The sequence below is a fragment of the Cariama cristata genome, unplaced genomic scaffold (assembly GCF_000690535.1).
Source record: "Cariama cristata isolate BGI_N322 unplaced genomic scaffold, ASM69053v1 scaffold15836, whole genome shotgun sequence".
NCBI lineage: Eukaryota > Metazoa > Chordata > Aves > Cariamiformes > Cariamidae > Cariama > Cariama cristata.
The window spans coordinates 41,769-55,512 of record NW_009622823.1 but is presented as its reverse complement, the minus strand read 5'-3'; the positions used below and the strand labels follow the sequence as shown (position 1 = coordinate 55,512).

The 13,744-nt window shown below is 49.4% G+C and overlaps 1 protein-coding gene across 1 annotated transcript in view; it reads right to left on the bottom strand.

Moving 5' to 3' along the window:
* Window positions 1–7,069: 7,069 nt before the first annotated feature.
* Window positions 7,070–13,744, bottom strand: part of STK10 (serine/threonine kinase 10) — a 36,186-nt gene continuing 29,511 nt past the window's right edge. Inside the window, 10 exon segments of the mRNA XM_009702504.1 lie at window positions 7,070–7,285; window positions 7,402–7,515; window positions 7,783–7,908; window positions 8,220–8,408; window positions 8,937–9,061; window positions 9,470–9,599; window positions 9,763–9,855; window positions 10,098–10,277; window positions 11,536–11,659; window positions 13,616–13,744. The exon segment at window positions 13,616–13,744 is cut by the window's right edge and continues 2 nt beyond it. Coding sequence (XP_009700806.1) covers window positions 7,145–7,285; window positions 7,402–7,515; window positions 7,783–7,908; window positions 8,220–8,408; window positions 8,937–9,061; window positions 9,470–9,599; window positions 9,763–9,855; window positions 10,098–10,277; window positions 11,536–11,659; window positions 13,616–13,744 — 1,351 coding nt within the window. The 3' untranslated portion in view covers window positions 7,070–7,144.

Sequence of the window (13,744 nt, the reverse complement as noted above, 5' to 3'; positions counted from 1 at the left end):
CAGGAATGAGACAATTACTGGTCTTCACAGGCTGAAAGGAGAAACTAAGGCAGAGAGCAGCTGAGGGCACTGCAACTGAGCAACGGAGAGAAGGATGTAACCTGAAAGCTGAGCATTGGAAGGCCAGGCAAGGGGATCACAGGGATAACAGAAGGAGGTAATTAGATATGCAAACCACAAAAAGAAGCACAGAAACACATTAAACAAAATTCAAAGGATGAAAAATCGCAAGGTGAAGACAATTAAGTGAGGCAACTGAGTTAGAAATGCTATGGCTGCAGCCATCCCTCTTGCTTTGGGTGCTGGTTTGTTCTCATTAGCAGCGACTGCAGGACTGCCAGGCATCCAGGGAGAGGGTGACTGTGCTCGGGACAGTGGTCGTGTGTATGCAGAGCTGGTGTGATGCAATCTGGTAATTTGGTTTTACAGGAGTGCACAGACTGACCCTACATCTCTCATGGACTGAAAACAACAGAGCCAGATTGACCATCTTGCTGCCCAGTCCATCTGTACATTAACACAAAGTCCACCATCAAGACACCTTGGACTCACTACCCATGAACCCTAGGATCAGTCTGCAGGAAAAAAAAAAAAATTAAAAAACTCATCTGGGAAGAGCAAATCAAGAACATGCAATTCAGAGAGCATTTTGACCTATAGGTGTAGCATCCATGAAGATGCTAAACTCTGTTTTCTTGCCAGATTTGTTCGGTCCAGCTTCAAAAGCAGTAATAGGTGCAGCACAGAGAGATGGTGTAGGACATGGGGGTGCTGGGCAAGCAGCCGATGAACAGTTGGAGTCCCAGGTGCCACCAGCTGCAACACCCCCCGCACGCAGGACCCTGCACAGCATGCCAGCAGGGTGCAAGAGCTGCCCTCATGGCCAGCACAGTAAGGACCACTAGCAGAAGCAAAGTGTGAGAACAAGCAAGGACGTCTCTGAGATGGCTCCAAAACGAGCCTCATGCCTACTCACGGTTCTGTCATCTCGTATTGGCCACAGACTCAAGCGGACAGAAATCCTTATTCCAGACTGTCACTTCAGCATGGAGACAGCTGGTGGATTTGGTGGGGGGGACACAAGTTCCACCCATTTTTACAGCTGCAATGCCCATTCCCTGCACTCTCCCTCCACAAGGCCACAACTTGGCTTGGGCTCTACTGCATCTCAGTAATTTATCAAGGAAACTGCCAAGTATTTGCTAAGGGAGCCCAAATGAGGGGGTTTGTGATTGACATGGGAGTCCATTGCTTGGCCCACACCTCTGGTGGCGTGGCTGCAGGAGCAGCAGAGATCTGGCAGGAGCACTTTCTACAAAGAAGTTAGGTAGTACAAGGGTACAGGTGCAACTGAGGGGAGTTTGGGGGTAAACAACTCATATCCTGCTGCCCTAACCAAAGGTTGAAGTATTGTTAAGCCAAACCAAAAAACTACACAGGAGAGCTCACCAGTTACTCAACAGTCAAGATCTCCTAGACCTATGTTCACTCTTCCTTCCCTCTGTCAGGATCAGCTGAGCAATTTAAAGCAAGAGGACAAACGATTTCTGAAAAGCCAGCCATCATCTTGGACGTGCAAATGGGTTTCCACTTGGCTGTAAGCAGCCTCCAGCTGCTTGGGCACAGCTGGGCTGTCCCTGAGGTCTGTCAGGTATCAGAGATGGAAAGGAATGAGAAAGCAGTGCCCCACCGTCAGCCCTGAACTGCAGAGGAAACCCTGTCTGCAGTCACTCTGGCATGGAGAGTCCACTATTGCTATCTGCTTTTAAATTTAAGACTTATGAGTCTGTGCCAGGTAGCTAAATGTTCCTGGTCCTCCCCTGTGTACAGAACAAATGCATCTGTCTTCTCCGAGCTCCCTCACAAAGATTAGTCAAAAATGATGCTCTTACCACAACAGAGGGCAAATCTTCACAGCTGAAGCCCAGCAGAGCAGTGGTTACCCACCGTATCAGGAGGGCTGGATCGCATTGATTCTTAGCCACACCAGGAATGATTTTTCACTGCTTTGACCCCAGCATTGCAGGTTTTAGCTGTGTGGTGTGGACACTACCCATCACAGTCAGCCTGGCAGCAGATTGCACCCATCCTGCACAGAGGTATGGCAGCAGGGAGAAGCAGACCCCAGGGAGGGGGGATACTCGGCCCTCAAATGGGGAAGGCTGTCCTGGCACATGTGTGCTGGTGAGCAGGGGAAACCTAAAAAACTCCTGAGGACAATGCTGGAGCAAGAGACAAAGTACTGAAGCAGCGATGAGAAGCAGAGATCTGGTGAAAGGTATGCCATAGTGAATGATGAATCCAGGAAAAAGAGTGAGCAAACATTTCAGTGCAATGGGACAGCTCAGCTCCGGCTCTGCCTTTGTGCAGGCACCAGCCGAGCTCCGGAGCCCAGGGCCACTGCTTCAGTTTGCGTGCCATCTAGTGAACAAGAAAAAGAAGAGCAAACATCAATCCTCCATCCCTTACAAGCCTGGAAACCAGGCCCAGGGGAGTCCCAGTGGGTGCTTGTGAGGGCAGGTGGGGTGCCAGAGCAACATGTCCCTGTCGCCCAGCCCCATCCCACCCAGGAGAGGGGCAACAGCAAACCCCATCAGCAAGGCAGAGCCACCAGACTCTGGAGAGGCTTGTCTCGCTCGAGCCCTGCGTAGTTTGGCATTTGGAGAATTAAACCAGTGGCCAGTGCAGCAGGATAACACGCAACAGCATTTGGCTTAACAGGGTGCAGATGACTTTTGAAGGACGTTCCTATAGCAGCGCTCACCTCCAGTTGTCCTCCTGCAGCGAGGGAGGGAGAGCAGACGCAGCCATAGGAGGAAGGTAGGTAGACACAAGCCCTAACTCCATGACTCTCCCTGTCTGCCCTGCTTTCTCTTCCCCAGAGAGTTTCATCATCCCCATCACAGAAGGAATGCTGCAAAAGCCTTTGGGCAGCTCAGAGGAGCTTGGAGCCCAGACGTGACAGGACGGATGCAAAGCGCAGAGGAGGTAATGAGGAGAGCTGAGAATGCTATAGCTGCTGCAGCACCAGTAACTTTTCAGGGCTGTCATCTCTAGTTTTAAAAATTAAAAAAGATTTTTACTTTTGCTCTGTTTTCAGCATTGCACCAGGGCAGAATGGTAGATAACAGTTATTTCTGGAATACACAGTACTTTCAACATATATTTATGAATATAAGTACCCTTACAGTTGAAGCTCCCCTCAGGCACCACCGAGGACATGCAGATGAAGTTAAATACTCCCATGAGATCTTCTGCTTCACTGGGATACATTGAGAGAGGCCATTTTTGACCAGTGTATCCCAGGAGACAGTAGAGTCCTGGTACATATGAATGAAGAAGGTGGCCAATTATGTGTCCTCAGCTGCTTCATTTCTTACTATCTCATGGAGCAAGGAGACAGGCACCCTCGCACTTTGCTCTTGTCCTTCCCTCACCACAGTGCAGCCCATTTAAACCCCCCCAGCAACAACTTTCAATACCAACTCCCTCTCCCTTTCAGCACCTCATATCTGAACTCACAGCCTGCAGTATTACCTAACCAGCGTGGACGCTGGTAGCAATGTCATTTCCAGCATGAAACCCAAGGTAGAAGTTGGCAGGCTCCGGAGCAACATTCCAAAAGTGAAGAGAAAAACCACACCAGCTCCCTGGACTCACGTCAAAGCTGCCCTTGTACACTGTGTGTGTCCTTGCTAGGCATAGGGTACCTGGATGGAAGAAATCATAACTAAAACGGCCGGTAAAGAACTCTGAGCAGAAAACCAAGACCACACAGGCCCTGTGGTTGGTTACAGAGGTGGTAGGAGCTTTTCTGAACAACCCAAGGGAGCAAGCAGAGGTCTCCCCCTGCACTGACAGGGGAAGATGCGATGTGTACCCTGGCCCCACCACACATCCCCAGGATCCATACGTGGAAAGAGACAGGGAGGCAGCCCTAGGACCTCCCTGTCCCACCGAAGCAAGGGAGCCAAGGCATTTGTCTGAAATCTTCTGTTAAAGCCAAGCAAGCTAATTAAAAAGGAAGGAAAAAGCCCTGCACAAGCAGTTTCCACTCTTCAGACGACAGGATGCAATACTCCCTCTTCACCAAGCAGCGTCAGCCGAGCATCGTGTTAGCCCACAACCAAGCCATCGAGGGAACTGCTGCTTCACTTGAGGTCTACCAGAGTTTCAGCTTAGCAAAGATGTTATTGCCACTGAGCTGCAGCATGCAGCAGAAGTGTTTCTGAAGCAAGTAGCTCTATTTTAAAGAACTGGAAGTTCAACCTTGCAAGGTTCACATGCCAGAACTGGCTCTGGAGGTTTCTGTAAGTCAGCAAAACCCAAACTAGAAGCAAAGCTGGTGCGAGGCCACCGCTGGTGATCAGGCAGGAAATCAGACACGTGCCCGGGTTTCTCAGTCTGTTACTTTATTAGAAGGGTCTTTACATCAGAGCGGTGGCCCACTGAAGACACTTTACAAAATATTAAAAAATAAACTATGTTTATTCAAAGCCACATTTTTTAAAATGGCAACCCATCCCCCCTCAAAAACAAGTTGGGTCATTTCATGGTTCCTTCTGAACAGGAAATAACAAAAACATCCTCTTTTGAAAGGGGAGGGGGGAAATATAACCACCCTGTAAACATGACAGTCAGAAGATGTGCTCCCCTGCCCTCTTCTAGGAGAGGGACATGGTAGTAGAGCCCTGGCACACCTGGAGAAGGAACAGAGAATAGGGAAAGGGCAAGGGACAAAAGCATTCCCACCCTCTGTTAGCAAAAGGAAAGCTACGTTGCTAGCTCCAGGCTGCAAATAAGCTGGACTTGAGAAAGGGACAACTGATTTACCATGGTGTCATCACAGCAGCTCTTTAAAGGCCCCCAGAAAGACCTGACACCCCCTCAGCTGGTGAAGAGAGCAGTCAGAGGTGGCAATGCCCTTCAGCTGGAGGAGGTGTGTTATGAGCAGCACGCTGCAGGACATCCTGCTGCAAGTCACATGTAACACATGAAGGACAGGCACCAGGTACTGATTTCTGTGACAACCACCATTTCATAGAAGAGCTCCAGCCTGACCCCAATGGGACCAGGAACAAGACCACTGGGGCTGCTATAACATGTTTCTAATGCAATTAACAGGCTCAAACCAGCACATTGTCCTGGTTCAGGAACAACCCTCTGCATTCATTAATTTTACATCAGCTCCCAGCCTGGCGCTATCATATCTGAAAGGCACAGTCAGTGCTTTTGGGGATGGGACAGGCAGTCTTCCTTGGAGGACAAGCTAGTTACTGAAAAGCTGCTACGCAGTCTGCTTGCAAAGGGTCCCAGCCCTTCGATGTCCATCTAGGCTATGTTTATTAATAGAGACATTAATGGTGTGGCTTCAGAAGAAAGTTGGAATGTCCCAAGTGGATGTAGTCTTGCTAGTTCACAGGAATCTTATAAATCTGGATTATGAACTCTAAATGTGTAGTAAATGCACTCCTCAGATAAAGAGCTGTTAAAGACCTGCGGTCTGACTCCTTCAGCTAGGTACCTAGAAGTGCCGCACATCACATAACCACCTCTTCCTGAAAAGCCAGTATGTCTCTAAAGGCTCATACACTGATTTAAATTAACAGCTTTTTTTTTTTTTTTAAGCAGAAACATTTTTTTCTTGCTAGGGACACAAGCCTAAACCAAACAATGTTGTCCAGAGATCAGAGAGAAAAAAACTTAAGTGCTACCTTACAGCTTTTGGTTGTGTAACTAAGAATGTGCTACCCAGTGAGGTCTCTGTCCCCCTCCTACCCAGGTCTCTGCTCCAGGACCTGCCCAGCAGCTCAGCCAAGCACTGCCTTGTGCGGGTGGAGAAAGGCAGTCCAACCCAGACACTTGACCATGGAGCAGAAAGGACAGAGGGCTGGAGCTGCTGCTGTTCTGCAGCGTGACTCCAAGCTGAAAGCCAGGAGAATCATTCGAGGAACTGGCACATCATAAGGAGATGAGACATCAGTGGAGAAAGTGCTGCTGAGAGTAACAAGCCACAATGACCTGTCTTTGCATCTCTTCTTCCCTTGCATCCCTTGTTTCAAGACTCCTTTATTCCTTCCAAATGACACTTTGCAGCCCATAACCCTGACTGCAGAGTGGCCAGGCTGGCTGGCCCACACTGTATATAGAACTTAAGAAAAAAGAAAAAAAAAATCTCAAGCATGACAGCTCTGGCAATAACACTCTTTGGCCCCTCACTTGTCCTTACCAGAAAGCACATGACTGTGACCGACGCATCACTGTGTCACCACAGGACTGAGCACCGTTACAAACCTTCCTCTCTGCACATACACATACATTTCTTTAGAAGACAAATGCCTGCAGCCAGCTGAACAGTTTAATTATGCTATAGTCCAGTCTCTGATAAGATAGTGTTAAGCAAGGTGCCAGAGGGACTGTGGTGCCAGCAATCACAGCAAATGAAGAAGCAGAAGCATCTTTGGAAGGATGTGCAGCCGGTCTCCTTTCTGCATGGTCCATACGGGAAGAGGAAAGAAAAAAAGCACAACCCTCCCTCCTCCAAGGCAAACCAAATCCAAATCAGTCTCTCTTTTTGCTCTCTCCCTTGAGCAAAAAAGGGACACAGTAGATAGAAACAAATCTAAGGCAAGTGTTGGGGGGCCACAAGGCCAAGGTTAGCCTAAGACAATGCCAAAGCTGCTCTGCCCCAGACTAGCCCTTACAGAGGACCAGGAGGAGGAGCAGCGCAGTGGAGAGAGAGGCCAATAGCCTCCACGCAGAGGGCAGGAGCCACGGCCTGTTTCTCCTGTTCAGAGCGGTGGTTGTTGCTTCAGTCTGTGCCGACAAGCCCGGTGAGCACCAGGCTCACATGAGAGGCGATGCATCCAGCTAACAGTGCAAGTACGATCACAGAAAGGGTCCTGCCCGACCTCCCAGCCTGGAGCCGTGCTGAGTGGGTCAACTCCTGGAAAAGCCACCAAGACTTCCAGTCAGCATCCCCCAGTGCAGGACAGAGGCCACGTTTATTCCTGACAGAGCAAGGGGACAGGAGGGTACTGTTGTAAGAAGAGGCTGCTGAGAGGATCTTCCAAGTCCAAGTTGCCCACCTGCAGCCCAGGAGAACACAGCAAGTACCAGCTGGTGTCCTGCCAGCTGTGGGGTGTTACGAGCTCTCTGCGGAGCTGAATGGGACGAACTTGGCGTGTTTGGTTGGAGATGCTGGCGTCTGTCCATCTGCTTCCTCACTAAGCTTGAAGAACATCTCCTGCTCACGCTTCTTCTGGTTCAACTCATCCTCCAGGGCCTTAAGCAGAAGGGAACATAGACAAGAGCTCTATTTGAGATTGTACTGGAGCTATGGACACTGTCCCCCTCCAACCAGCCAAGCAGGACAGCCTGCTCACGCCAAGCAGGCACTACCTTCTTTCGTGGCCTCAGCTTGTCTCGCCACTCCTTCATGTGCTGGTTGTGGTTCTCATCCAGGGACTTTAGCTTCTGGGTTTCATGCTCAATCAAGAGATGACATTTTTCATTCTAAACACAGGTCAGAAAACAGAACACCCATTAAGCCGCTGGGAGTGTAAATCCAGTGGTCAAACAGGACTTGCATCAGCTAGAGGCATTCAGAGCTCTGAGCTCCAGGGCACGTTTAGACACAGCCAAAAACCTCTCAAGGCAGAGCAAGGGACATCAGGTCTAGTTCACCGAGAGTCCTCTGCAGCCGCTTCTTGACACACTCCCTGTGCTGGAGCATAAACAGCGCACAGGCAGCTCAGAGACCGAGCCACGAGGGATGGGTACCTGCAGCTGCTGGAGCTCGTTCATGTTGCTCTCACACTGGGCCTGCATGTCCTTCATCTGCGTCTCGTGCTTCTGCTGCTGGTGCAGCCGCTCTGCTTTTTGTCTCTTCTCTTCCTGCTGGGCAAACTGGAAGAAAGGCAGGTGCCCGTGTAGGCAGTGTTGCTCTGATCTCTGAAGTTGGTTAAGAGACTGACCAGCTTGCGCTATTATACAGCAAAAAAAGAAAAGCCCTGAGGATGCTTCCCAACACTAGTCATGATGGAAGCAGCACTGAAAACCACACCTAATGCCACAAAAGCAAAGACCTCTGACTCCCTGCAGTGGGTTAGAAATTTGGGAACAGTTGCCTTTTTCCAACTTCCCTTCTGCCAGTAGGCCAGCAAAGTACTTTGCCCCCAAGCCAAGCCTCAACCCTGGTGCCCTTTGCAAGACCTGACCTGTTTTATCTTCTCCCGCTGCTCAGATGCACTCCCGCTGGAGTGGATGTGAAGGCTCTTCTTGTACATGGCCATGCGCGTCTTCCCTTCGCTCCGCTGGATTTTGGGGAGCCGGGCTTTCTCCTGCTGCTGCCGAATTTTCAGCTGCTCTAACATACGCTGGTTGTATCGCTGCATTTGTTCCCTTTCCTGCAATGGCAGAGGGACAGGTATCAGGGGAGGTGAGACACCTCAGGCCAACAAGAAAGTGCTGAGGAGACCAAAAGAGAGCTGGAGCGCGGATTCAGGAGCTGCACAGAGATGGCTGGTGACAGATAGCTCCAAGGGGACAAGAGGTGAGGGCAGCTACTGAACATGCTACAAAAGCAAAGGAGAAGCAGGCTGGAAGGAAGCAGAAATGACAGTGAGATATGCCAGTCTTCACTCACTGCTCTGGGAATCCACCATCCCACACAGTGAACAGTGACAGATTTCCACAAAAGCCCCCAAAATTCACAACTTCTTCTTGTATGTTAAATGCACGCAGCACAGAATACACGTCCCAACCAAGTATGCTGACCTGAGCATTATTCTGGTCCCTTTTCACTAATCGTGACCAAGTCCCTTAACTCCTAATCCACCCTTACCCACTTACAGCCTGGAAGGGAAACATCCCTTTTGCGGACACCCAGGTACCCTGCTGACCAACACCCGCATAGGAAGGTGCTAACTCTTCACCTTCTCATGCTTCCGGAGCAACTCATGCCTCTGGAGGAAATACTGGTCCTTTAGCTGCTGCTTGACAAGCTGATGTTTCTCCTGTTGCTGATGCTCTTCGAGATCCCAGATGCATGCCTCGCGGTCTGAGGAAGGGAGAAGGGTCAGAAGCTCACCCTGGCCCCCCAGCTTAGTCACATGAAGCATCCTAAGGACAAGCGATCCCTACACACAGGAGCAGTGCAGCAGACGGGGGGGAGGTGATCATTCACCTCCTGTTTTCCAAGAGAAATTGGTTGCAAACCATATTGGAGAATCATTTCTTGCAATTATGAAGCCTAATTGGTTCGTATTTGTAAAGCACTTTGAAGATTAAAGTGCTAAGTATTATTATTGTTAAACATTTAGACAGGATCTGGCAAGGCTGTTTTTTCTAAATCCTATCCTGCCAGCTTGCAACTCTGTCACAGCATCTGTTGTGTGGGAAGAACCAGCATTGGATAAACCCGTCGTTACAGCATTTGTTTTCCTCCTTTACAGCCTTTACCACCCACCTCTCATGAGCTGCTGCTTTTTGTTCAGGCAGTCGCGTTCCTTGTCGCAGATCTCTTTTTTGTTCTGGGCGGTTATATTCTTCATGGCTAGCTCCAGGTCCTCCTTCTGCTTGGCCAAAAACTCCTGTTCCTGGAAGAAAACAGCAGTACCACCATGAGCCCTCGTTCTGCCGCAACTTGAAAAGCATCTGGTGATGTTTTAGAAACTGCCAATCCCTCAAGGAGGAAGGATGCTTCTGTCTACTCGGCACTGCCCAATCTTGGGCGTTGTGGCAATCTTTTCTCAGCCTTACCATAGTTTGTTTCTTCTGGGCGAAGTCATCCATCTTCACCTTCATGTTCCCTTTGCGCTGTTGCCGTGGCAGCTTCTCAACCTCGTTCTTGACCTTTGGGGAGGGAAATGAGATTTATCAGCAGATAACTTTAGGCCAAGAACAACCCCATCTAGTGTCAACCAAAGAGCTGGACCTCAGGAAACACCCAAATATACCAAAGAAAAGCAAGAGCTTCCTGCTAAAACACCAGCAACTGCTTCTCTCTCAAGTTCTGCTATAGAGAAATGCTGAAGCTTTCCTGGAAGAAACAGATGCAGGAAACCAGCTTTCCTCCATCCTGTCCCCATTTTTACCTCCTTCTTCATCTGCTTCAGCTGCTCCAGGAATTTGACATGGTCCCGCTCCTGCTCCAGGCGAATGCGCTTGGCCTCCTCCCGCCGGCGCAGCGAGTGATCTTGTTCCATCTTCTCAATCTGCTGCTTCTGCTGCCGTTCGAGGTTTTCCAGTTCAGTGTCATAGAACTTCTTCTTTGTCTGTATAGGAAGGGAACAGAGGTCAACCTCAGCCTCCTCTCCACTTTGTTTCCTTCCAAAACTTTAACAAAACAAAAAAAAAAGGGGGCGGGGAGTGTCTTTGCATGGAGTGAGCCTCTTTACTAAACTTTACAGAGGAGAGAAATTTCCAAGTAACCCCCCACAAAGCACACAGGGCAGAACCAGCCCTAGCATGAGCACAAAGCATTTTTGAACTTGTTCTAGTGCTGGTGCACTTCAAGCCTTTCTCCTGCTTACGTTCTGATCTGCAGCATCCCACTGGGACCCATGGCCCTGGGCAAATATTAGCAGGCACTGAAGCTCAAACATAACAACTCTTTCTCTGTAGACAAGGATTTCCAAGTTTGAGGGCACCGCGCTCTGACAGCACCCTCGTGTCCGATCTCTCCCTCCCCACGAACTGCAGCGATGGAGTACCTGGTTGTCAGTGAGAGCAGGTTGCAAACTGTCCCAGGGAAAGGGTAAAGGAAGCAGGTTTGGGGCTTTTGCACATTGCACTGTACAGTGAATAAGTCTCACAAATGAGAAGTGATTTGCTAAGACAGCAATTCACAGACGTCCCACATCAAGACTGTAGAAATAGGACAGAGCACATGAATGAGTGATGGCTCCCAGCCTGCTGCGAGGGGATGGGGTTACTAGCTAGGTTAACATGCTAGGTGAATTAATAAAAGGGTATTTAATAGGTGGCTCATGAAAGCTTTAAAGGGACTTATCTATAAAATTATTTTACTTCAACGGAAGCTGCCCATGGAAGGAGTAAGTATGTAAGCCCAGTTTATCTTTATTCAGTTTACACTCAAAGACTTGCCAGGTTTCCTACTGTCACATGTTGGCCACATTGCTTTCTTATTTACAGGTGTTTTTTTTTTCCTGTGAAATACAACAGCACTGTAAACTGTTTCTCACAGCAGCTGTGAACAGACATGCAAGAAAAGATCATTGAAGAGGGAAAGTCCAGAACAACCCTTTCCCCGTGACACCCTGCCAGGCAATGGCAGGCAGCATTTCCCAAGCTGCAGGCTGCATGTCCTTAATGCCCACAAAAGCCTCTGTCCTCCACAAACGCATCCCAAGCCTCAAATCCCAAAGAGGTTCCTCAGCACTCCTGTTCCCTCATGATGCCCCAAGACTGCTGCAACCCAGAGAGCATCACCTTGCGTGAGGGCTTGCAAGGCATCTGCAGAGAAGTCAAACCAGCCGATACCCAGGAGCTTCCCCTTCCCTGCCCACGTACCGTCATTTCTTGCTCAAAGCGCCTGAGCATCTGCTCCAGCTGCAGGTGGTGTTTGCTGTTGAGCTGGGCCTGGTTTCGGTGCTCCTCCTTCTGAAGGAGACGCAGCTCCCGCAGCTCTTGCCGCCTGCAGAGGGTTAAAATGGAGGGGGAGAGAGAAATACGGAGTCAGACAAGTTCAGAGGCATGTGCCTGAACAGAGATGGCAGAATCAATAACCAGAGCACTTCAGTGAGGAATGAAAGCTGCACAGCCATCCTGTAGCACCCTGCCACTTGCTTTGAGCACAGGCAGGAGGTAAAATGCCAGCTGACACCAGAGCACTGCGAGGAAGCAGGATGCTAATTATGGTAACTGTTGGAAAACCATCAGCTTTCACAGGTAAGGCCTGTTAGCATTCATAGCTTCTCAAACAAGCCCTGTCAAAGCTCCTAAGGTGATCCTGCAGGCACCGCTCCCCCAGCCAGCACCCAAAATACTCATTCTGCCAGCTGGGTTAGTGCACGCTGGTTTTCAAAACACAGTTCAGGCCAAGCTGATGCCGCTCTGGCCTGGCCCCTGTGCTCTGCATTCTGCTCGTGTCTGGGTAGCAGAAAGGGCAGTTTTCCCAAATTCTGAGCTATCTACCACAACATCGCATCACTCCCCTCATCCAGCTTCACATCCAGTAAAAGGGAGCCTCTGCTGAGACAGTTGCGTTTGAGCCCATCTGCCATATTTGTGCCTGATCAAGCTGGAAATCACTGACATACCATACAAAAGGAACAGCAGCAGTTTCCCCATGCAGGATCCCCACCGTGACCTCCATTGCCGTGCATTAGCCTTACACATTGAGTACAACCCTCTCTGGGGGCCGCCCTGGGAAAAGCACTTGGGAACGATTTCCTTTTTCAAAACAAACTCAAGCTTCATTAAATCAACTGGCACAATATGATGTGCTCTCTTCTGATCTTGCCTTCAAATCAATGCCTTGGCACGTTCCAAAGAGCCAGAAACAAACCCCTTAAAAGTGCAATTCAGGATGCCAGGAGAGTTGATTGTGCCTGCTAGTTAGCCCCAGGGGAATAACCACTTCTCCCAAAATGTGTTCAGGGACTTGATGCTTTCCAACCCAAGCCTCTCTGCCTCTTCCCCCACCTCGCAGATGGATTAGGCACTATTTAAAAAGGACCCTCTTTTCAGGGATGCCACCAGAGCTGAGACTGGACCAGGAGAAAGCAGCTGTGCCTGGAAATTCTCTGTATGCTAGTCCACATGCTTCCCATGTTTTATTTGGGTTATATGCACTTCTCGCACAAAAATGAGTAGCTAGTGAGCTTCTGCGTAGATCTGATGTTAGGGCCTATGAATAAGGCTGCCACAGGGACACGTAGTGCTTGGGGTAGATAATATTCTTAGGGAGTCCCTCAGAGCAGCACAAGGAAGTCTAGAATAGGGCATCAAGTAAAAGAATTTGTATTTTAATTATTTGAAGGGCCTTTTCATTTCAGTGCTGCTACTGATAGTAGTGGAGCTAGAAACAGCAGTTTCTCTTCCTGAGAATAGGTCATGGAGGTTTGAAAGCTATAAGATCCGCAAAGGAATAATAAAGCCTTAAGCAGCGAAGATACACCCATGAATATTAAAGTGATGCTCAAGGCGTTTACAACTCCCTTGGCCTTTCTGTTAATGAAGTCTGAGGAAATACAAGAACAAAGGAAGAGGAGCATCTTGAGAAGATTTCTGTGCATATTTCCATTGAGCCAGCACATCTACAGCCTTGGAGACACATTCAGTCGTCCCCAGAGGACAGAGCCAGTCACAGCACAAGCTTTCCTCATCACAGCCTTGCTGCATCTTATCCCTGAGATGCATCCCTCGCTCTCCTGCATGCAAACAGAGCTCAGCTTATGGGGTACAGCAAGCCCTCTGCCAAGGGAAGGCTAAAAGAAGTGATGTCCACACTGGACAGTTGTGCTGCCCAAGCAGCACCAAGACAGAAAATGAGAGGGCTTTAGATCGCTTGTAGATTTGCTTGCAGAGAAGAAAACCCTGCCCCAGTTCGGCGACCTGCCCTCCCCTCCATCCCCAGTGACCCACTTGCCTGAGAAATCTCATCTCTTCATCCTTCTTCTCATCCTCACTGATGATCTTCGAGGTGGTGACGCTCACCTCTACTCCATCCACCACAAACTTGCGGGTGCGTTTCAGCGTCTTCTTGTGCATCCGGGAA